The sequence below is a fragment of the Pelophylax lessonae genome, assembly GCF_965119305.1.
Source record: "Pelophylax lessonae genome assembly, chromosome: 8".
NCBI lineage: Eukaryota > Metazoa > Chordata > Amphibia > Anura > Ranidae > Pelophylax > Pelophylax lessonae.
The window spans coordinates 149,364,739-149,390,516 of record NC_138775.1 but is presented as its reverse complement, the minus strand read 5'-3'; the positions used below and the strand labels follow the sequence as shown (position 1 = coordinate 149,390,516).

General features: G+C 40.3%; 1 protein-coding gene across 1 annotated transcript in view; it reads left to right on the top strand.

Moving 5' to 3' along the window:
* The window catches only part of HMCN1 (hemicentin 1), a 452,754-nt gene extending 428,889 nt beyond the window's left edge, over positions 1-23,865 (top strand). The window contains exons 100-106 of the mRNA XM_082265585.1: positions 7,632-7,766; positions 14,441-14,554; positions 15,477-15,602; positions 18,376-18,504; positions 18,589-18,708; positions 20,215-20,338; positions 23,399-23,865. Coding sequence (XP_082121711.1) covers positions 7,632-7,766; positions 14,441-14,554; positions 15,477-15,602; positions 18,376-18,504; positions 18,589-18,708; positions 20,215-20,338; positions 23,399-23,765 — 1,115 coding nt within the window. The 3' untranslated portion in view covers positions 23,766-23,865. The remainder of the gene's footprint in view (positions 1-7,631; positions 7,767-14,440; positions 14,555-15,476; positions 15,603-18,375; positions 18,505-18,588; positions 18,709-20,214; positions 20,339-23,398) is intronic.
* Positions 23,866-25,778: the final 1,913 nt, after the last annotated feature.

The following is a 25,778-nucleotide window of genomic DNA, read 5'->3' as shown; positions in this document are numbered from 1 at the left end:
TATTTGGCAAAACATTTGAGAATTCCATTTAGTGAGTTTTTTTGTGGTAGATTGGGGCTGATTCTACAAGGCAGAAGGCATCAGTGTCACTCCGTTTGCCCATTCAGGAAATCTAAGGAAAATTTTAAAGAAGCCATTTCATACAGCCTGTTTGAGTATTCTTCAGGCAATGGAAAAAGGTTAACTCTTAGTTTCCCAAAGGTGCTAAGTCTAAGTCCAACCAGGGGGCGAAGTCGGTTCGAGTAGATTGTCAATTAGTAGAGTAAGATTCAGTCTACTTACATTCTGAAACAATGTTCAATTCCAGTCACACCCATGTCTTTCTTCCTTGGAGGAAGACCCTGAGCATTTAATGCAGGGAGGTGATGCCCAAGCCCTGCCTATTGGTGACAGGATGTATGCAGTGCTTTAAACCTTCTATCCTCTACCATCCCTGTGGATTCAGAGGCCAGGTGGTGAAGAAGAAAAAGTAATTGTATTTTTCTTCAACAATGGTACAGCACTATTTGTATGTGAACTAGATACAGGGGATCATATACATAAAAGTATAATGCTAAAATTCTGTGATCAAAATACCACTCAAATGTTTTCACAGGAATTGTAAATCAAAGTTAGAAGAAACATATGCAGTCCCAATGTCCAAACTGGTTTCAAAATAAATCTGTGTCACTTGCCTAATCAAAATAAGTGTGCTGTGATTCCAAACCAATATGTTTGGGATCTGCCTGTCCAAACTGTTGAAATTCCACCTGGTGTATGTCTTTCCTCCAATTCCACTGATTCTCAAAATGCATCTAAACATCCAATGGGAGAAAGTAAATACGCCTTTTGGGCTGAGAAAGCCTGGGTTTCCACTCATATAGAGAATTAAGCTGGAGTCGCCCATTCCGCTACCTTTTTGTTGCGATCTCCTAATCCGAATCGAGTCTATTCAATAGAATCCTGAAAGGCTAAAGTTAGTGGCCTGGAGGTTGAAAGGGGCTGTTTAAAGAGGAACTGCAGTCTACTCACATAATTTGTAAAAAAAACATCTTTGCCATTCTGAAGCTTTCCTCCAACCACTTTGCATATTATTTTATACATACTGTGATTCTGTACTTGCCAAATATGCTGCAGAAATATCTCCCTTCACCAAGTCTGCTGCAGCCATTTTACCTGTGGGCAGCTGAAGCTGCTGACTGTTCACTTCCTGGATTTACACAGACACACAGAGGCCCACAGACACACACATACACATATACAGTATACATATACATATATACAGACACACACACATATATACAGACAGACACACTCACACCACTGCTTGACTCAACATTTCTTCATCACTCCTTCCCTTGCTGCCAAACTCTCACGAGTGTGAACGAGAGAGAGCTGTACATGATGTCATTAGCCTAGGCTTTTTACCAGACAAGAAAGAGGAAGTAGGCTGTATAAGGTATTTACTGGCAGAGAAAAAAATGTTTTACTATCTAAAGTTAAAAAAAGAAGGCCAGAGGATTTAATAGATGGAAAGATAAAAAAAAAAAAAAAAAATACAGAAGAGCCAATTTAAGACAACTCTACGTTGCTGGAGGTTGTAATTAATGGAGACCATGTTGCAAACTCAAAAGGAGCCGACTAATTCAACTTATCAACATGGGTAGAAGGCTTTCTTGCAAATCTTCAGAAAAGTATTGGAGTTTCTTGTCTCCTTCACGTTCAAATGTTCTCAAATTTGTGCAAAATGGGTTCGAAAATGGTTTGGCATACAGATCGTTAAAGTCTCTGGTTTTGGCCCTATCACCTATGACAAATAGAAAATGGGCCATAATCCTCTAGTTATCTGTTTTTTTAAAGACGGGAATGAAGATTAGAGGATTAGAAGGTTGGACTGTTCTTTCCCAAGTGAGATTTGTCTATTATTCTGAAGGTCTTATTATCTCCTTCTTTTGATCCAATCTCCTCTTACCCTTTGTTCCATCTAACCTTGAAGAAGATATTCTTTACAGTAATTGTTTCCACATTAATAATGTGAGAATTATGTGCCTTGCCTGCTAATAAACCATACTGCCTTGTGTTTCAAAACAAGGTTTTATTTAGGACTGTCCCCTGTTTTCTCTAAGGTCTCAACTACTGTACACTCCATATGAATTGGGAATCTGTTCTTCTGGCCTTTCTAGATGATTAGACAAAAGAAGTATAGAAGAAATTGGATCTTGTTCTTTCTCTTTTGAGCTACTTGGAATAAACTAAGGGATTTAAAAGGCAAGAAAATTTCTTTGTGTCCCAAGTGGGTCAAAGAAAGGTTTCACTGTATCGACAAGGGTTAATTCTTCCTAGAATGTCAAAATGGTTTGAATCGCTTATAGCTCTCTGAGTTTCTCTGCCATTGAAGGTTATGGCATTACTCACGATAAGTAGGGCGATGTATGCCAATGTTTCGTCAGATGTAGTGTGCAAGCAATTAGCAATGAATACTTGTATTCACTGCTACAGAGTGGATTTGGCCTTACCGCCTTTTAGGCATTTGATTCTAATGTTGTGCCTGCAGCTGTAATTCATTAAATTAGTTTGGCAAAAACGTTTGGTATATCTTTTGAGTCTTTTTCCCTCCTTTAGTGGCATTGCTTTTTACATCCCTTATAGGCTGACATGAGGAGTTTCAAGAATGAGGAAAATTGTTTTGATACTTTCCCTACTTTTCCTTTTATGGATCCACCTAATGTCAGCCTAAGATTTCTAACCCCGTCCTGAGGATTGTAATAGGAACATTTCCAATGGGAGGCAGCCACAGTTTAAAGGCTTGCTAGAGGTTATCCTGGGGGGGGGGGGGGGGAGACAGGGAGAGGCTTTCTATCTAACCCCCAACCCTCCTCAGCTGCTATCCTGCCTATCCTTTCCTACCTCCACTGTCCACAGTAGTACATAAAAAAGCCAAACTGGTCACACAAGCCAGAAAATAACAGACACACATGATCTAGAACTGATCATGCAAGGATTCCTCCAAGGACGCAGCTGTTCCTGGATCATTCTTGTATTTGCAAAAATGCTTTGTTCATTCAGTACTTTCATCTACTTTCTGTAGATAAAGCATAGTTCTCCACCAACTCCCACCCCTCTAGTCGGCAGTCAGCTGCTGTTTCCCTTTTCCTACTTCCACTGCCCATGGCTAGCTCCCATTCACGCTTACCCAATGATACATTAGTAGCTGTCATTCACAATCCCCCCCCCCCCCAGTTGTGATCAGCTTCTGCTCTGCTTACTCACCAACTCCACCCTTTGCACCAATATCAGCTTCTTCCCTCCCTCCCCTAAGGATCAGTTTAGGTAAAATGGTACAGTTGCCTTATCATGCCTATACTTTTTCACATTGTTCTCTACCGCAAACTCTCAGTATATACCATGTGTGTATGTATGTATTCATATATACAGTATTTCACAAAAGTGAGTACACCCCTCACATTTTTGTAAATATCTTATTATATCTTTTCATGTGACAACACTGCAGAAATTAGACTTTGCTACAATGTAAAGTAGTGAGTGTACAGCTTGTATAACTGTGTAAATTTGCTGTCCCCTCAAAATAACTCAACACACAGCCATTAATGTCTAAACCGGTGGCAACAAAAGTGAGTACACCCCTTAGTGAAAATTCCCAAATTGGACCCAATTAGCCATTTTTCCTCCCTGTTGTCATGGGACTCGTTAGTGTTACAAGGACTCAGGTGTGAATGGGGAGCAGGTTGATTAAATTTGCTGTTATCGCTCTCATTCTCTCATACTGGTCACTGGAAGTTCAACATGGCACCTCATGGCAAAGAACCCTCAGAGGATCTGAAAAAAATAATTGTTGCTCTACACAGAGATGGCCTATGCCATAAGAAGATTGCCAAGACCCTGAAACTGAGCTGCAGCACGGTGGCCAAGACCATACAGCGGTTTAACAGGATGGGTTCCACTCAGAACATGCCTCGCCATTGTCGACCAAAGAAATTGATTGCATGTGCTCAGCATCATATCCAGAGGTGGTTGTCTTTGGGAAATAGATGTATGAGTGCTGCCAGCATTTCTGCAGAGGTTGAAAGGGGGGGGTCAGCCTGTCAGTGCTCAGACCATACGCCGCACACTGCATCAAATTGGTCTGCATGGCTGTCATCCCAGAATGAAGCCTCTTCTAAAGATGATGCACAAGAAAGCCCGCAAACAGTTTGCTGAACACAAACAGACTAAGGACATGGATTACTGGAACCATGTCCTGTGGTCTGATGAGACCAAGATAAACTTATTTGGTTCAGATGGTATCAAGCGTGTCTGGCGGCAACCAGATGAGGAGTACAAAGACAAGTGTGTCTTGCCCTACAGTCAAGCATGGTGGTGGGAGTGTAATGGTCTGGGGCTGCATGAGTGCTACCGGCACTGGGGAGCTACAGTTCATTGAGGGAACCATGAATGCCAACATGTACTGTGACATACAGTACTGAAGCAAAGCAAGATCCCCTCCTTTTGGATTCAGATTTCCAACATGATAACGACCCCAAACACACCTCCAAGACGACCATTTTCTTGCTAAAGAAGCTGAGGGTAAAGGTGATGGACTGGCCAAACATGTCTCCAGACCTAAACCCTATTGAGCATCTGCGGGGCATCCTCAAACGGAAGATGGAGGAGCACAATGTCTCTAACATCCACCAGCTCAGTGATGTCATCATGGAGGAGTGGAAGAGGACTCCAGTGGCAACCTGTGAAGCTCTGGTGAACTGCATGCCCAAGAGGGTTAAGACAGTGCTGGAAAATAATGGTGGCCACACAAAATATTGACACTTTGGGCCCAATTTGGACATTTCCCCTTAGGGGTGTAATCACTTTTGTTGCCAGCGGTTTAGACATTAATGACTGTGTGTTGAGTTATTTTGAGGGGACAGTAATTTTACACTGTTATACAAGCTGTACACTCACTACTTTACATTGTAGCAAAGTGCCATTTCTTCAGTGTTGTCACATGAAAAGCTATAATAAAATATTTACAAAAATGTGAGGAGTGTACTCCCTTTTGTGAGATACTGTATATATATATATATATATATATATATATATATATATCTATATATGCATGTATCATATTTACGAGTGTCATGTTGTTTTAATCATAGTAGTAATCTCTTCAAGTTATTTAAAATATCATTTCAAAGCATGCATAAATCATTGTAAATAAGCTATTAATTATACAAAGTGTTTCTTCAAATACAAATGATAAATATGTATTTTCCTAATAAACAAAATGTTTGTGACGTATTTTCTCCAGCTTACTTTGCGGAGTATACCACGGTACAGGTAAAACACAAACATTGAAACTACTCCTCTGTACACAGGGTGGAAAAATAAAACTAGGAAAGTATGTGTTTTTCAGAGCAATGAGTTAAACTTAACTTGCTTTAGAAAAATGATAAAAAACACAGATGTTTTGCTTTTATAAATCAATTTCATAGTATACAAAAGGTAAGTTTGCCAAGCCTTAGTTCACACTTTAACTTCTTTAACTCCTTTACAACCGCCCGCCGCAGATGTACTGCGGCAGGCAGCTGCTCCTGGGCGAATCGCCGTACCTGTACGGCGCTCGCTCTCGGGAGTATAGGGGGCGAGCACGCCCCACCGCCAGCGCGCTCCCACCCCTGCTCATCAGCGGGGGAAGCTGATGCGTGTGTCAGGCGGCTCCGATTGCTGTCTGACACCCGCGATTGTTCCCCGCTGAGAGAGAAGGACGGTCGGCTGTTGTAAACACAGCCGACCGTTCTTCTCCCTGGGATGATAACAGAGCCCATGTGATCCTGCTATATAGGATCACATGTCTCTATGGTCATCTCAGAACCCACACACCCCCACAGTTAGAATCACTCCCCTAGGGTCACATTTAACCCCTTGATCACCTATACTGTTAACCCCTACCCTGCCAGTGTCATTATTACAGTAACAGTGCATATTTTTAGCACTGATTACTGTAGTAATGTCACTGGTTCCCCCAAAAGTGTCAAAAATGTCAGTTAGGGGTCCGATCTATCTGCCCCAATGTCGCAGTCCCGCAAAAAATCGCAGATTGCCGCCATTACTAGTAAAAAAAACAATAAAAATGACATAAATCTTTTCCGTAGTTAGTAGATGCAATAACATTTGCGCAAACCAAACAAAATACGCTTATTGTGATTTTTTTTACCAAAAATATGTAGCAGAAAACAAATTGGCCTAAAATGTTAAAACATTTTGATTTTGAAATGTTTTTTTTTTTGAGAATGTCATATAGCAAAATGTGAAAAATATTGTTTTTTTTTTTCAAAATGGTCGCTCTTTTTTTGGTTTATAGCGCAAAAAATAAAAATCGAACAGATGATCAAATACCACCAAAAGAAAGCTCTATTCGTGGGAAAAAGAAGGATGTAAATTTAATTTGGGTACAGCGTCGCACTTGTCCGCGCAATTGTCCATTAAAGTAACGCAGTGCCAGATCGCAAAATAGGGCCTGGTCAGGAAGGGGGTAAAATCTTCCGAGGCTGAAGTGGTTAAAGAACTTTTAAATAAAACCTAGTAATGAAGGTGCAATGGTTATTGTTGTTATTATGTAGAGAAAGCAATTACATCTTTTCTAGTTAATATTGGTAGAAAGTGAAACAGGACACCTTAGCTTCAACATTTATTTCTTTAGACTGATTATGAAGATCAAAAAGTTAATCCAACAAATATTTTATTTGGTTGTGAAAAACTGAAAATCCATCATGTACCCAAAGGACAATCAGGGCTTTTAATTAAGACAGCCAAAACTGCAATGGTTATAAGCAGAGTACAACAACCCAGCGAAACCAATAAGGTTTTGGGGAGTTCACTGAAAAATATTCACTTGATAATAGATTTCTTAACAATATATACAGTCATAAGTCATCTTTGCTCCCCGTTAATAAGGAAACCACACCAGTCTTTAAAAAAATAAAAACGGACAGAAATTACTGACAGGTATAAAGCATAGACACATAGAGTTGTCTGCACATGTACCTGCAGTAGCATTTATATCCTCTTCACTGAATGCTCCCCCTCACTGAGAAATAAATGTCAGACTTATTTTTATGTTTCAAGCCAAGGCACACTACACTTACCATTAGAGTTAGTAGGCCTGGCTCAAAATTTGCATTCTCAGTCACCAAACTTGGACTTCAGGGCTCCAGGAGCCAAGAACACATCCAAGCTTATACCATGTGTCACCTGTCTGGCACTGTCCATCTAAACCTGATCAACACTGCAGCCACATCTGACTCCAAGCCTACCCTAGCACCTTGTCAGATAAATCAAGGAATGATTTCCAGCGCACTGCTGTAGTTTCCTCCAACTTTCCTATGCAACATATCTCCAATTTAAAGGAGTACTCAAATTATTGTCACTAATACAGATCTATTTACAGCTTGTACATAGTTCTCCAAGGAAGCCATATTGGTGTGTCAATTAAGACATTGTATATTTTTAATTGATTGGTGATATCTGAATAATTGCAACTCAAGGGAAGCATAAGTGAAGGAAATAATTAAAGCAACTATAACAAATACGTGTCTATATTCATTTTGATTACACTGCAGAGAGATATTGCAATTGAAATATCTTATGTGTTTTAGATATTGATGAATGTACACTGGAAGAGTCTGCATGTCGCAAAAACCAAGAGTGTAAAAATACCATTGGTTCTTATATTTGTGCACTAAAGTGTGGAAATGGATTTACAGCTGCTCCTAATGGCCTGGACTGCCAAGGTACTGTATCTGTAAATGATTGTGCTAACAGATTTTTTAATATTATCATTCAATTATGTTGAACTCCATCAACACATCATTTTATATTGGTTTTTGCAGGTATATTGGTTAAATGAGAAGCAGGTGTTTTGTGTTAGACTGTTTCTGGTTAGTAAAGTACTAATTGCACGATAGTTTTAAGGAAAAAATGTATTTTCAGTTCCAACTTTTACCATCAGAACTTATGAAGTTTACCATTTATTTAAAGGTAATGCCATTTAGTTTTAAGTGGGTTTGAAAAACTTGGTCTTGCACTTACTTAGGGAAACTTAGTGATCTTGTTGAGAATCCTTTAGTAATTAAACTAATTAATGCATTCCTGACAGATTTATGCTCTGCTCCCCTACATAAGTAAAACTTTTATTGCCCTTATGGCACTCTGTTACAGGAATCTGGTCAGACTTTACACAAACCTGCTGGTGACCTCATTATCCCAATTGATGCCCCCTTTGCAACAGAATGTCCCAGGGCAATGTTGACATCATAGATTTCTGCTGCTGCAGAATGCCTCCTTCTGGGAGTAAAACAATTAACTGTGCAATACACAAGCACCCCTCACATACACAGCTTGAAACATATACACTGCTGTAGTGCCAAACTTCAGCACAGCAGTCCAAATACTGTAGGACACATAAATCCAGGATGTGACAGGCCCATAAACCACTTGACACACCAAGTTGGAGGATGACTGTCCTGTAAACAGCACACTTATCTGTCTGTATTGACAATCTTCAAAGCTACATTTGTGTAGAAAGACACATTAGTAAAAAGGAATATGGACAGATGAATAAAATCAATTATGTACAGCTTTCTATCACTGGAACATTGTAACTTTACAACATATCAGGTGGAAGGAAAGAAAATTGCATCATGATGTATGGTCTACCTTACCATTACAAAATGGGAATTATGTTAAAATATATTATATACATACTGTATATATATATATATATATATTATATATTATCTCACAAAAGTTAGTACACTCCTCACATTTTTGTAAATATTTTATTATATCTTTTCATGTGTCAACACTGAAGAAAGTACACTGTGCTACAATGTAAAGTAGTGAGTGTACAGCTTGTATAACAGTGTAACTTTTATGTCCCCTCAAAATAACTCAACACACAGCCATTGTTGTCTAAACCACTGCCAACAAAAGTGAGTACACCCCTAAGTGAAATTTTCCAAGTGTCAATATTTTGTGTGGCCACCATTATTTTCCAGCACTGCCTTAACCCCCCTGAGCATGCAGTTCACCAGAGCTTCACAGGTTGCCACTGGAGTCCTCTTCCACTCCTGCATGAAGGCATCACGGATCTGGTGGATGTTAGAGACCTTGCGCTCCTCCACCTTCTGTTTGAGGATGCCCCACAGATGCTTAATAGGGTTTAAGTCTGGAGACATGCTTGGCCAGTCCATCACCTTTACTCTCAGCTTCTTTAGCAAGGCAGTGGTCATCTTGGAGGTGTGTTTGGGGTAGTTATCATATTGGAATACTGCCCTGTGGTCCAGTCTCCAAAGGGAGGGGATAATGCTCTGCTTCAATATGTCACAGTATATGTTGGCATTCACCATGTTCCCTCAATGAACAGTAGCTCCCCAGTGTTGGCAGCACTCATGCAGCCCCAGACCATGACACTCCCACAACCATGCTTGACTGTAGGCAAGACACACTTGTCTTTGTACTCCTCACCTGGTTGCCACCACACACACTTGACACCATCTGAACCAAATAAGTTTATCTTAGTCTCATCAGACAACAGGACATGGTTCAGGAATCCATGTCCTTAATCTGCTTGTCTTCAGAAAACTGTTTGTGGGCTTTCTTGTGCATCATCTTTAGAAGAGGCTTCTTTCTGATAGGAAAGCTATGCAGACCAATTTGATGCAGTGTGCGGCGTATGGTCTGAGCACTGACAGGCTGACCCCCCACCCCTTCAACCTCTGCAGCAATGCTGGCAGAACTCATGCGTTTATTTTCCAAAAGACAACCTGATATGACGCTGAGCATGTGCACTTAACTTCTTTGGCGACCATGGCGAGGCTTGTTCTGAGTGGAACCTGTCCTGGTAAACTGTGCAGTTTCAGGGTCTTGGAAATCTTCTTATAGCCTAGGCCATCTTTATGCAGAGCAACAACTCTTTTTTTCAGATCCTCAGAGAGTTCTTTGCCATGAGGTGCCATGTTGAACTTCCAGTGACCAGTATGAGAGAGTGAGAGTGATAACACCAAATTTAACACACCCGCTCCCCATTCACATCTGAGAGCTTGTAACACTAATGAGTCACATGACACCGGGAAGAGAAAATGGCTAATTGGGCACAATTTGGACATTTTCACTTAGGGGTGAACTCACTTTTGTTGTTAGCGGTTTAGACATTTATGGCTGTGTGTTGAGTTATTTTGAGGGGACAGCAAATTTACACTGTTATACAAGATGTACACTCACTACTTTACATTGTAGCAAAGTGTCATTTCTTCAGTGTTGTCACATGAAAAGGTAGAATAAAATATTTACGAAAACGTGAGGGGTGTACTCACTTTTGTGAGATACTGTATATATATATATGTATATAATGTGGTACCGCTGGCTGTACATTGCTTGGCTCCCCACTGCAACAAGCAATGTTTACAATTGTTTTTTTTCTAATGAGTGATGTTTATTTATTATCGTTTGGCACAGTGCGATGTGTTGGATTAAGTCACATCACACTGTACTGAAAAAAAGTACTACATGTTGGAGTGTGGCGGTGGGAACTGGCCTGGCAGGGAACAAGGCTTTTTGCCTTGTCTTGCTGCACCTAGTATGAATGGGCCCTGACATATAGTGGTATTATAATTCTCCCTTATAATAACAGAATAGGCGCTGGTAAAACATCAGAAGCAGAGCTGTTCAAATATTGGAATCAACAATGTTGTATGTCAGCAGCAGCCATTTAGTGATACCCACCAATAATAAATTCATAATGTAAGCTGCTATTCAGAAAAAAGAAGCTGATAGTATAGTGGAATATTCAGAGACGGTGTCTGATGCAGCAGAGGAGGATATGTTTGAGTATTCTGTGTATTGGGTGCATTGGTGAAGGCGTTGTTACTTTCTCCAGCTGGTGTTGCTTTACTAACTCAGTTTGGGGAGTCTGCAAAAAAAGGGCATCTTAAAGGCACTTAAAAAAACAAAAAACAAAAAAAACAGACATTTCGTATGTCTATAAAAAATGTTTCCAAATAGCAGTTAAGAGCTGAGATATAAGGTGATGTTTATTTTTTAGTCACTGCTTCCTTTTCTTTATATCCCTTCATCTATGCTATGCTCTGTTATAACTGCATGAGTTACCTTCATGATGTCATCAGTGTGTCTGGTACTGTAGTCTGATTTTCATCTAAGCCATGGGGGGAAAAAAAGCTTTAATTTGAGGACAGTACAGTCAGTACCATGGTATCACAAGTAGTGAAGCAAACTGTTTGCTTTATGGTGCTGACACTAACTGCAGACGGCTGTCAGTGTGGAGGAAGACTGTTTCCAGCACAAGCACAAGCAGTTTTACTCATATCCAGTGTCTGAAATGTACACTTGCTGCACATGAAATATTTAATTTCTTTAAAGCCTGCTGTTTCATTTGCAATGTTTTTGGTGATTTTGGCTGACAACTACCAGGTTAAAGCTGAAACGTAGTCATCTACATAATTCCATGTAAGTTGCTCAACTACTATACTTTTATGTCATTCCCATGTTAACTCTTTACTTTTTACTGCCCACAATAACTTTTCAAGAGTTTGCTCCTGTCTGGCTTCCTGACTGCAGAATGCATCAAGCACTGGTCTTTGTGAAGGATTCAAGAAAACATGCTCCATCTACTATGTGACTTGTAAATGTAATGTAATGTTGCCCAGATGAGATGTGTGCAGTGTGCCAGTGGCTACACAAATGATTGGAGTTTTCTACACACAGTGGTCACAGACATTACTTTACTGATCAACATGGGCTGCCACTGCCAGCAGGAGTAACTGCAGATGCCTTGGAATTTGCATGAATAAAATAAAATATATCACATAATTGGGCAAAAGAAAAACTGTAACTTAAGCTGTAACTACTGCAGGTGTGTCTCTGCAGAACCAACCTTATTCTCACCTGGTCTCCATGCCTGTCTCGAGTTCTCTTACCCTGCACAAATAATTAATTTCTCTCCTGAAACTTCTGTCAGCTCGTCAATTCCATCTGACAGGTCACACTCTGTTCATGTGTTTAGGAGCTTTCCTTGTTAGGGGAAGAGCAGCTGTGCACTTCTTCTATTGTCATAGCCAGAAAATCAAATTAAACCTGCTCACTGTAATTTGGAATCGCCCAAGCAAAGACCCTATACAGTGACTAGGCTCCTTCTCATGACCTTGCTCCTGATTTTCAGTTTCAGATTCTGATTTCTGTTGACATCTTGGCTTATACATGACTATGATTCTTGTCTGCTGCCTGCCCTGAACTTCTGTTGCCGCTTAGCCTGACCTGTTGCTTGTCTTTGACCATGGTCTTGCTTCTCAGTTCTTTACTTCATGCCATTTCTGCAAGCTGCCAATTGTTTCCCATACAGGTGTATCTATGGGCCCCATTCTGGAGCCATTTAACAAAAAAGTATAACACCCCTTGTGTGGTGTGCTGGTTCCCCTTCATGGTTTAAATATTCTACTTCCTTCAAGGGGTCTGCAGGGCTGAAAGCAATCCGTAATCCAGAGATCCGGGGAAAAGCTACGAGCTACAGTACAGATCAGTAACCCAAGAGTTCAAGTGGAGAGCTCAGTTGAAATGGCATCAATTGGAATGTGTCAAAAGAGGGTGCTACAAAACTATTAAATAACTCAAATGAATAAATATAATATACAAATAAAACAGGGTTTGCATTGTGTTATTGGTTTGGGCCAAAGACTCTACATATTGGCACTTGACATCACTCTCTGATACAATAGCCAAATTAAAAATCAATCATCAGAGGGTATCATCAGTTTCCTTGAAATGTAAAGCCTGAGATCAGATCTTTACTAGGAACCACCACAATGAGGGATGCATTTCACTGTCTGATACTTCCAATTTGCAGGCCTGCTTTGTGTTTGCCCTACTGACAATAGTTCACATGTAGGCAGTTAATTTAAATTAAGTACCAATTCAACAGGGAAGAGTGTATTCTTTAAACAAGTGTTGATCATAAAATCAGACATTCAAACAGAACTGACACACATGCAGAAGTAGTGGAGGTAGACTTCATGAAGAGCCTTAACTCATGCACAGGTTAGACAAATAAACACCTGAATACAGAATGCAGCACAGGTTGTAACAGCATAAATAACCAATCAAAAACATAAAAGCGCTACTAAGAATGTTACAGATATATACTTAGCAAGTAGCTCTTGCACCCAGCCAGAAAAAGTAGACTTCCACAAGTTAGTCAATGGAGCAGAGGAATCATATTGGTTCTGGTAATGACGATTTATTTTTAGGATTTCTGGAGACAGAGGTAGCAGAGGAACTGGCTCAGTTAAAGCTTAATAAAGCAATGGACCTTGATGGTATTCATCCCAGGGTTCCAAGAGAACTTTGAGATACAGTTGTTAGAGCATTACCAGATCTTTAAGCTAGGAATTAACCCTTGGCTGGTTCCGTGGATATGTTGTTGGCTAAAGGATATATACCAGAGTGTGGTTGTAAATGGGGTTTAGAACAGAGACCAATCACTAGTGGTCTTCCACAAATCTTCCACAAATCTCTGTACTGGGGCCTGTTCTATTTAATCTATATGTAATAAATATTTATATAACTATAAATTTGATATAACTAAAATTGATATAACTAAAGGTTTGTTGGGCAAAGTATGTATAATTGTTGATGATACAAATGTGTGTAATAGGATTGATATCCCTGGAGGTGTCTGTAACATGAAACAGGATTTGGCATTGCTGGATGATTGGCCAAATCAGTGGAGACCGCAGTTCAATGTTTCTAAATGTAAAATAATGCACCTAGAGGAAAATAATCCCCTGAGAGAGTACAACATTGGGGATACAGTGTTAGCCAGTACTACAGAAGAAAATTTGGGGGTACATATTTTAGATTATTGCAAAATGAACAAACAGTGTGACCAGGCATTGGGAAAAGCAAATAAAATTCTAGGAGTAGGATGCATCACAAAAGCGGTCAAGAACATGGGGACATGGCCTCAAACTAACTGGAGGAAAGTTCAAAACTATTATTAGAAAGTGTTTTTTTACTGAAAGAGTAGTTGATGCTTGGAATAATGGTAAATGACTTCAAACATGCTAGGGACAAACACTTAGATCTATACTCAATAAACAATAAAGTTGACAGAAAAAAAAAGCAAAAAAAAAAAATACTGGGCAGACTCGATTCTGTCTTTTTCTATGTTTCTATAAGAATGCATATATATCTGCGGGCACTTGCTGCAATTTTAGGAAACATGACTGGGCAGTAATGTCTTTGAAGCAAGAATATAGATTTTTTGCACTAGCAGTGCACTATCCCTATGTGCTTATCTTCTTTAAATGTATTGATATTAGTTATTTCCGTTACATCTTAAGAATTAATGTATTGTAGATTGGCAGTCCTTTACCATCATATTTTTGTTTTTTAGACATTAATGAATGCAAGGAGTCAAATCCTTGTCATCAACGCTGCTTCAATACCATTGGAAGCTATCGCTGTGGATGTGATCCAGGTTATCATTTGAAAGGCAGAAGTTGTTTTGGTATGAGTTAAATCAGAATTACTACTATAAAATAAGCATACCACACGCATACTTAAAACAAAAATGTTGACTGTAGTGTTCTGGCCATAAGGTGATCTCTGGAAGTTAGTAACCCTAAATGAATAAAGGATATATTTGTGACTTTTCTATTGTCCTAGTATCCTTTATTCTATGATTATAAAGCTATCCTAGGCTTGATTTTGCACTTTCTTACATATCTGAGCTGCTGGTCTCACTGATTATGCAGCTGGCTAAGTACTGTACATTTGCCTCAGGTCAAAAACCGCCTAGTGCAAAATTAGTCTAGGAATCATACAGATTTCTATTCTTGTGAGAGATGCAACTGCTGTATATTGGCAGATTCTCATTTGCAGCACATTGCATGTAATGTGCCACTAAGGCCATGATAGGTGCCCATTAGGTAAATCTCTCTCTAACTTGCAACAGCATTGGGCGGCCTATTCATTTGAATAAGCCACTATTGCATTTTGCATGTGTGTTTTGGTATGTTTTGGTGCACTAAAAGACACGCAACTGCTACCCATATTTGGGGTGGCACTAAGAAATAACAGCACCACAAGCGCATTGCGCATTTTTCACACATTCCCATAATGTAAAGGTGTGAATAGGGCCTTGGCCTTGCAAAATTATTTGTTAGATTAAATGGACTGTGTACTATGCAAGTGCAGTTGCACTTTCAAGGGAATTTGCTCCAAGGCTTACTAAGAAAGGGAATTCCATCATCCAAAAAAGAGAGTGAAAATCCTGACAGGGGGTCTAACTTCCTACCAATCTATCCAAAACTAAAAAAAAAAGTTTTTCCTCTAGATACATTTTAATAATAGCATAATGGTTACATTAAAGAACGTTAAATCATATAAAGTATAGATAATGAACTACGTGAAATTTCTATTTCCTATAGATTTAAATGAATGTCATCAGAATGTATGTCGACCTGATCAACTTTGCAGAAACACACGTGGCAGTTATAAGTGCCTTGATGTCTGTCCCATTGGATTTACAAAGGCTGAAAATGGATCATGCGTAGGTAAGTTATTAATTCAAAAGGTAGTACTACGAAAGTATTTGTGTTAAAATATTAACATTGTGGAATGACAGGTGGGTTTGTGATAGTTCTAATATAACCCCCTGTATTCTCTTATTGCTATAATCTTTAATGAACAAAAATAAAAGTGAACATCATAAAACATCTAAGGAACTATAACAAGCTTCCCTGGGCAGACATCTACATTTATAAAACCTACACTAAAGCCAAATACAGTTTTCATGACATTGATGCTTCTTCGTCTACACTGCAGGCAGTTGTTGACTCTTTATATGGACAGTACATGAATATTCACAACTGGGCAGGAGCTTTCAGCATATTTGTAATAAGCAAGTATGGCTGACCAATATGTATATCAAACCAAAGGCTGGTGGCTCATCCTGCAACATTCATTCTGCAGGATAGACTCACTGAAAACATGGATCAGCCCAATGATCCAATATACGATTAAACAGTTTAGGTTTGCAGCAGCATAAAACCTTTACTAACAATTGATTTACATAGACAGGTTTTATACAGTGTGATAGTTCTGGATGGATGCCCTTTTTCAAACAGCATTGAGTCTAAAATTAACATTATATCACTAACTAAATATATGCAAAAAGTTTCAGAAATGTTGAAGACAAAAAGGGGTTGATTTACTAAAACTGGAGAGTGAAAAATCTAGTGCAGCTCTGCATAGGAAACTTTTTTATCAAAGCAGCATACGGATGTCCATGCGGATTGCCATGGAGACACACAGCTGTCACAATCAGATGGAAGACCGCTGGCCCACATGCTCGGACCTGCCGAGTCAAGATGAATCTCCTACGGTGCCTGGAGCTCATGCATACCACTGTCAGAGCTGACACAAACTGTTGCATAGGCAAGGGAGGGGGCAGGCTGCAACGTGTTTCTAAGGACCCGTCTCCTTTATCAGGCTAGCCCGCCCAATGGTGAATGGAAAGAATTTAAGCTAACAGATGGTAGCCCAGGGACCAATCGGAGTGGAGACAAAATAATGGGGTCCCTCCAAATTCAGTATTACTAGTGTGGATTTTAAAGGAAAACCTCAAACAAAAGAGCAAGAAAAAATAATAAATCTGAGATCCCCGCCGAACCAACATGTTAGGGGTACCTTGCCAGAGAGGACCCCCTGTCAAACCATCATGTCCCCATTTTAATGAGGGCAGGAACTCCTTCCCCACAAACTTGGCCCGATGGTTGTGGGCATCTGTGTGTGTGTGTGTGGGGTGGGGGGGCTTATCAGAATCTGGAAGCCCCCTTGAAAAATAAGCAGGCCCCTGATACCGGCCCCTCTCATTACATTAAAGAATAAGTACCCCCTACTTGTTCAAAAAAAAAAAAAGAAAAAGTTAAATAAACACACATATATACTATTTCACAAATTCCTTTAATATGCATTTTGGTAAAGTTTCTTTACTTGTTTCAAGCTCTGTTCATCTGCCCGGCCCTTCCCAAACAGTGTGGCGGTTTGGCTGTTCCAAACTTGCAAAAATATTATCAAGCATCACACCTCAAAAGAAGGGTAGACTGGTGTTGTCATGGGGATATTAAACTGTGGCCCAGCATTGAACAAGCCCAGACCTTGATACCACTCACTCGAGCTCTGTGGTGCTATGCTGCTTTGCCTCTCCCACTCAAACAGCACCCTCTCATTGCCACAACATAAGTTCTTTTCTTTTAGCAATGGTGTGAACCTCTGCGCTTGTGAATGAAATAATGTGTGAGAAATAAATAAAATGTGCATATGGAACAATCAATAGAATTTAATATTAGGTGTATAGGTTGCTGCAGCCCCTGTTGTGTTCCCGCAATGTAATGAAAATTAAACATGATGTGGGGTTGCACAGCCTCTTTGTATATAGGTCAAGCCAAATATATAGAATATTAAAGTGAATAAACTTTATTTTGGCTTTTTTCCACAACAAGATGTATGGGCAGATTTTTGTGTTCTGAACTTGCTTTTACTCTTCAAATATAAAATATTTAATTTGCCAAGAAACTGCTTCAGATTTCCCAGGTTCAAGGAAGAAATTGCTTTTTGAATGAAACACTTCCTCAGTGCATGTTTGAAGGGTAGGGACAAGGGAGGAGGGCAGAAGGCAGACTGCCATAATACTGCAACACTGGTGGGGAGTGAGGCAAACTGCACTTATTCCTATCTCTCTTTAATATGTGACATATCTCATGACCAGTCATAAGAAGAAGGAGAAGCTGTCTTCTTTTGGGGGGGGGGACCCCCTAAGAGCCCCTTAGCTTCCTCCCTCTCTTACTCTCTTAGAGCCTTTTAGTTCACCTTCCTCCCTCAGAGCCTCCCATATCCTCTTAGTTCCATACAGCCCATAGAGCTCATCTCCCATCTCACCTGTTCACCATCATCCTACTGACAGATGCCAAATCAGGCCTCCTCAGACGCAATTTTTTTCCCTTCCAGTGACACCACCAATGCAAGAAATTTTTTTCTTCCAGTGAAACCACCAATGCATGTACATTTTTCTTTCAGTTTCAGTTTCACCACAAGTGCAGGGACACATTTTCTCCCCTATTCATGCGCCAATAATAAACTTTTCTATTAACCCCCTTCCCTCCTCAATATTTTGGGGAGGATGGGGGGGGGGAGCATTGGTTTGCCATCTTTTCCCTGGATTTATTATGTATGTGTTATTTTTTTTTATTAAAAGGTCATATACCTAAACATCAAAACTAATAAGCTCTATATTCTAAATACCTACATGTTTTGTAATAATCTTAGATACCGATGAGTGCAGGGATTCTTCACATCGTTGTAAAAGCAATCAAATATGTGAAAACACACATGGAAGTTATTTGTGTGTTTGTCCTCGTGGATTCAAGTCTGAAGGCCCTGGAAAGCCATGCAAAGGTGTGTGAACTTATCAATGTTAATATATTTTGTATGTTATTATTTTAAAAGTTTAACCTATTATTATTCTGTATTACTATACAGATGTAAATGAATGTGAAAAGCAAGATGTGTGTCAACATGAATGCAGAAATGTTCTTGGAAGTTATCAGTGCTTGTGTCCTACTGGTTACCAGCTCATGGCCAATGAAAAGACATGCCAAGGTACTACTGTTTTGAGTTTTTTTGAAATTACTTTAATGGAACCCACATAAGACCAGAACATTTAAAGTTGCTTTATCCAAACAGCTGTATCAATAATCATATTGGCTAACAAACAGCAAATCATGAGTGCTTGTCCAGGCAATGTGATGAAAGTTGCTGCATTTCTAGAAAAGTGGCTGCTACTTTCATTAGGGGACTTGGTGATTCAAACCTTAACTGCGTTGCAAGAGAAGTACCAAATAAGTGATAAAAAGCACTTGTTTGCAACAACAGTATTCAGTGAAGGTTCTAGAAAAATCACTAAGCAGCATAATGTTAAAAGCTTTATCATTGGTAAAACAAAAATGCACATCCTACAGCTAATAAAAGAACACTCATTTTTTGTCAAGTTTATAGGTGACAGCAACGGAGATGGAGCTGATTTTTATTTTTAGCTACTGCTTATTTCATTAGTGTTCTTTAACAAAGGTGGAGTTGAGCTTTAAGATGTATCTAAAGCTAAAATGTTTTTTTAGTTTTGAATGGTGACAGGAAGGAACCCTTGTTGGGTTTATTTGATGTCTGTGTCCCCATTGGAGAGATTTTTTCCACTATCATTGGGAGTAAGAGTGAACAAAATCCAAAATTTTGAGCTGCCACTAGAACAGGAATAGAGTGGAAATCTTCTGATGGTGGCAGATGTTCGAATAACCACATAGGAGGGCATTTCCTTCATTTCCTTCCTTCCTCACTTTGGAGAGATTTCAAATAATTTCCAGTATATCTAAAGGACAAGATATGAAAGGAAATGTATCCATTTGGACACAAATTCTTCCCTGCTCTATCCAAAATTGAAAAAAATGTTTATACTTCAGAGAAATAAACCAGATATATAACAGTAATTAGATAGGAAAGTAAGGAAGGGATGTGCAAGGCAATATTTACAGGAAATGTTTGTTATTCTTTACCATTTGCAATAGTTATATTAAACATTTAACCTAGGAATCTAGTCAATATTTGTTCATTTTGCACACATTTGAGGAGAAGGCTTGGAGTTTCAATCAGTTATTTTATTTCTTTCTTTTGGGGGGATTCACTAGTATTACATCTGTGTCATTTGGGCAGGTAGGGAGGGCAAACCTGTCCAATAGAGGCCATTGAAAACATCCTACAGAGATCCTAACCCTTTCCTACTGCTTTCAAAACTGAAAATATTTTAGTCAGAATTCCACTTTAAAAGTACTGTGAGGCAGCCTAATTGTAATATAAATCTGGAATCTGAGCACAACTAGAAATGTGTCAAACCCTTTTTTAAAATATGCAGTCTTAGAGACTGCAGTAGTAATATCGTTACATATAATGTCTGGTACAAACACATTTTATTTCCTTTATTATTCCTAAATTATTAGATATAGGTTAAAACTAAAGTTAAACTCTTTTTTTTTATTATAACATGAATCAGAAAATGTTATCTATACAGTGTTTAACAATCTGGGCATCAGGCTAATTAAGTCTTTCTGTCAAAAGATTTAGATGAATGCCTTGTTCATAACATTCAGTGTGGAGTAAATCAGATGTGCTTCAACATGAGAGGAAGTCACCAATGCATAGATACCCCTTGTCCTCCTAACTATTTGCGTGACTCTTCTGGGTAAGTTATCTTTTGAATTTATTATAACGATGACAACAGTGCCATATTAACCTTATTCCTCATGCTAATATAGGTTAGTGATTTATTAAGTTATTTTTTTTTCTTTTATTAACCTGCGATTCTATTTTACAGTATAAACCAGGGGTCCCCAATTTCTGGGCCTCGGACTGATACTGGTCCTTTGCCTGTTGATGAGCGGGCTGCACAGCGGAAGATGAATGGTGACCATGGTTTAGAGAGAGCTATTACGACCATGGTAACTGTTCACCTCCCACTGTGTGGCCATGCCTGTGTCTCCTCTCCCAGCTCTCCACCTCTGCCAACGCTGTCATCCAATCAGCAGGGCAGGGGCAGGAGGAGCTGGAGATCTACATAGAGAGCAGGAGTCTCCTCATGTTAACAAGCGTGTAATCATCCGTTTGTTAATATAAGTTGCGGAGCTGCCGCTCTCCATCAAGATCTGCAGCTCCTCTGCCGCCCTCTGACCTGCTAATAGAATGACATTGTCAGAGGGATGGGAGAGCCAGGAGAGGACACACAGGCTGAATCCTCCCTCAGCCCTGCCAAAGGTAGGACTGTGCAGGCGAGGCAGAAATTGAAAGGGGGCACTGTGACTGGAGAGAAAGGGGGGGGCATAACTGCAAGGGGCACAGTGATGGGGGGGGGGGTGCTGTGATGTAAAGGTACACTGTAACATATAGTAAACTGCACTGTAATCGGGCACTGTGAACATTTCAGTGCCCCTATACAGTGCAGTCCCCTTTATATCACAGTGCCCCTTTACAGTGCAGTCCCCTTCCTATTACAGCCCCCCCTTTACAGTGCGGTCCATGTTATATTAATCACAAATCTATTTACCCCTTTGTTGGTAAATGACGGCTTACAGCTCCTTACTTTACTGGTAAACGATTTACCAGTGGAAAAACGATAATTCTACCATCCTCAGAAAGGATTTGCCGGAACTAGAGAGAGTTCAGAGAAGGGCAACAAAATGAATAAGGAGGCTGCAGGACCTTAAATACGAGGATACATGCGCTAAATATATTCTCCCTGGAGAAGAGAATCTTTGAGAGGAGATATGATAGCAATATATATATGTAGCACTGTCCCCGTAGGGCTTGCTGTATGATGACTTCTTAGGCCTCCTCTGATTACCTGCAGACAGTCACTTAGTGACAGTTCACTTATCCATCCTTACTTCCAATGGCTTGTTACTCAATGAACGGTCCAGGGTTTTTTTTTTTTTTTTTTGGTATTTATTGTGGAATTTGGATGGGAGAAGGGAATAGTGAGATACTCCAACTTGAACTATTTACAGTTGAAAAGGACAGTTCTAACTTCACCAGATTACTTGTGAAAGCAGTCACACTGCCTTAAACATACAGCCACTTGTATGGAAGGGGTTAAGTCTTCTTGCTCTCTCCAGCAGCAGACTTGGTGCACTACCTTCAGGACACTCTCTACCATCCCCTTGACTGACACCCATCCACTGATTCTTCTAGCTAAAGGGAAGGCCCTCTCAGGACAGGCCCCATGACAGAGATCTGTACTCACTGTATGCCGAATCAGATCCTTTCCAGTGTCTCCCTTCTATTCAGCTCTGCAGGACACTTGGTTCAGCTCCTCTCTAACTCTGACCACCTGAGGCTGCATGGTAACTTCTACAGAGAAGGGGCAGCCGCCCTCTCCTTCTGGGACTCCGCTCTCAAGCCAAAAGCACTGAAGCACTTTCCTCTGCCAATCACCAGGGCTGTAACAATGCCTGTGCCCCACTTGTCAGGTTTCCTCCCACGTCTTGCTTTCTCCAGCAGCAGACTCGGTGCACTACATTATCTTCAGGACACTCTCTAGTAGGGATTGACCAATTATCGGCAAAGCCGATATATCGAGGGCCGATATGCACTTTCCCCGATATATCAGAATCGGCCCCGGAGGTTACCGATATTGCCGATGTTTCGGAAACTGCATGTACCGGAGTGATGCCTGCAATCATCACTCAATCGGTGTCAATAGCCAACGGTCGGCTGTCTTGTAATGACAACCGATGCGGCTGAGAAGCCGCTAGGCTGTCATTACAAGGAGTGGGAGGGGGTGTCCCTCCCCCTGCCACCTTCTGCGGCTCGCCCGGGTCTCCCGTCCCACCAGGAGACTCGGGCAACCAGCCTGCACCGCCACCGAAGCCCCGATCAAAGACGCATTCAGCTCTGATTGGGTCTCCATGCAAATACTCGGAAGTGATGTCATGACATCACTTCCGGGTACTGGCGCCAGGTTAAAAAAAATTACAGCATTCAAAACAGCCAAACTTGGTGTTTTGAATGCTTTTAAATGCAGAGGAGGGGTTTTGGGTCTTTTTTTTTTTAAATCAAACGAGTCTTTATTGTACAAGTATCCGTAAATAACAGTAACAGAGGAATGCAGTGAATCACAGTCATTGAAGTGAGCAATTCAAGGTACATCTGAACATAAATATCAAACAGGGCGTAATAAAATAAAAGAACAAAAACAAAACACAAACAAACAGTGCGAAAAATACGTCAAGGAGGCGTCTCCTGTGTGGAACCAAGTCCAAATATAAAACATGAAGACCGAGGCATACAATAGTTGGTCGACAGACCACCTGCACAGCACAACATAAGAGGGGAACCCAGACTAAACACGTTTCCGGGGCCTGCGTCCATCTGTCCCATATCTTATTAAATTTTGTGGGGCAACCCCGATGCGTGTACAACAGCTTCTTGTAGGGCACAACAGTATTAACTTCCCTAAGCCAGTCATGAAATGTGGGGGGTCTATCACGCATCCATCGGCGCGCTATCAATTTCCGGGCGGAGAATAAAGTTTCGTGCAGGAATATAGTAGTAAATTTATTCATACTGGTATCAGGAAAAATTCCCAACAAGCACGGTTTGGGGAGCAGGGAGAGGGGGGAGCCCATAGTGTCATGAAGGAATTTAACTACCTGAGTCCAGTATTTGAAACATTTAAAATATAAGTTAAACAAATGTTATGTTATGTAATATTGTCACTAATGATATTTATTCCTTTTAAAACCACCAGGTATTGTTTAAAAAATTGCGCACCAAATGATCTGGAGTGTGCTCTTAGTCCATATGCCTTGCAATACAAGCTGGTTTCACTTCCTTTTGGCATTGCTGCTAACCAGGACCTAATTCGTTTGGTTGCCTATACACAAGATGGCATATTACATCCAAGAACAACTTTTTTGATCACTGATGAAGATTCTACTTTGCCATTTTCTATAAGAGAAGAAAACATGAAGGGCGTAGTGTTTACCAACAGACCACTTAAAGAACCAGAAACCTACAGAATGAAAGTGAGAGCCTTATCATACAGCACAGATCGCACCATTGAATATCAGACTACTTTTATTGTTTATATTTCTGTGTCTCCCTATCCTTATTAAGGTATTTTACAGTTTTGATACCCTATAATTTAATATTGCAAAACATTCTGATGTAGGAAACAATTCTGAGAAATAAAATTCAATGACTGTAAATTGTAAATGTTTGCACTGTAGCAATCATTTGTAAATATTAAGACAAGGTGTTGTAGAACATAACAACCAAACCAAATCCAGAAGTTACTAATCTGGCTTCAATAAACTCTACTCTATGCTCTTAATCCACTGAACGAAAAATATGAACAGAACTTTTGCCTTTTCTCTTCAGTTATAATGGAGAACTAACAAAAATGTAGAAATATTCAATGGAATGCCAGGACACGGTCTTTTAGCACCCAATGTATAACGGCCAACGTGTGCCCCTCCATAAGCTGTGAACTACTTCAACAGCAGAGGCTGGAAGTCCTGCTCTTTTTTGCAACCCCCCCTCCTGCCAAAGCATCCAAGGTGGCTGCCCCTGCTCTACTTCTGAAGTGTTACTGAACTGTATTAGACAGATGGAACAGGTATGTTAGTTCAGAACAAATATTTACTGTAATTCAAAAAAGGGAAAAAAATAAAGCTTCTTACCTTGGTTTCAAACTGGTGCAGCTGAAGCATGATGCAATTTTCAAGTGTTTTTGTAGTACGACATCTATTTTGATGTACTTTTTTTTTTTTTTTTGGTGAATTTTTTAAGGAGACTGTATTTTATGCACAAAATTCTGCCAAAAATGCACTAAAAAAGCATGCACATGCATTTTACTTGTGATGCGTTTACATGCATTTTGGTGCATTTCCATTGAATTTAACGGGGCTAAAATTGGACTGCAACTGCACCAACAAGGCCCAGGCCTAGGGCAGCACTTTGCAGGGGGCAGCAAAAAAGCTGCACCCCGCGCAAAAAAAACAAAAAAACAGCCTCCTCCCTGCTACCGCACGAAAAGGGTCCCCGCCGGCTTGCGCTACACTTTTAGTATAGTGCCAGTCTTATGGGGCAAATTGGGCCAGGGGGCAGGGTTCAGGAGGCAAATAAGTCTGGCACCCACATAAAGCACTCACACTGCTACCTGCCGTTATGATAATACCGGTAGATGAGGACATTCAGGCAGACCGCAGGCCGCCAACGACACTTAATACAACTGGCCTGACAGCCGTCAATGCTAATAAGTGTGGCACTGCAGCTTAATGTTCCGCCTACCCTCCTCTGCCCCCAGGTATGGCAGGCATCATGTCATTAATATAATTTCATTTCTTTAAACATCCTTGTCCTTGAGCAAGCATATTGAATTGCATCATATACAATTAAGACTTTTGATGGCAATCATATTTTGGACCTGCTTACCTCATATGTCCTATCGCAATATGTCACTGGGTTAGTAAGATTACTCCTTTCTTATAATATATTTGGTCTTGTGTTCCTGCCACTGATTATTTCACTTCCTAGTCAATATACAAATAAGTGAAATATTCCTATAAATACAATCAGTGTAAGCAAACACAAGTCCAAATATCTCAGGCTGCACTAATGGGCACTGATAGGCTGCACTGGTGGCCACTGATGGGACTGTACTGATGGCCACTGATGAGGCTGCACTGATGGGCAGAAATGAGGGGGCACTGATGAGGCTACACTGATATGCTGCACTGATTAGGCTGCACTAATGGGCAGTAATATGGCGGCACTGATAAGGCTGCACTGATGGGCGCTGATGAGGCTGAACTTATGGGAACTGATGAGGCTACACTGATGGGCACTGATATACTGTGGCTGTGGCCTGTGGTTTATAGATGACAGAACGGGTCAGAATCAGGAAGGGGTGTGGCCTTTACAGGAAGTGGTGGGTCATATTTAAATTAAGGGGTGCACAAGTTTAGTCAGGCCTAGGGCAGCACAAAACCTAAATACACCACTGCCTGTACCCTTTTCAAAAAACGCACTACCATAGAGAATATTGTGATTTCCATTGTTATGCACTGCAGCGCGACAGCAACTGCATGAGAATTCACACTAATGTGAACAGGAGTGTAAAATGG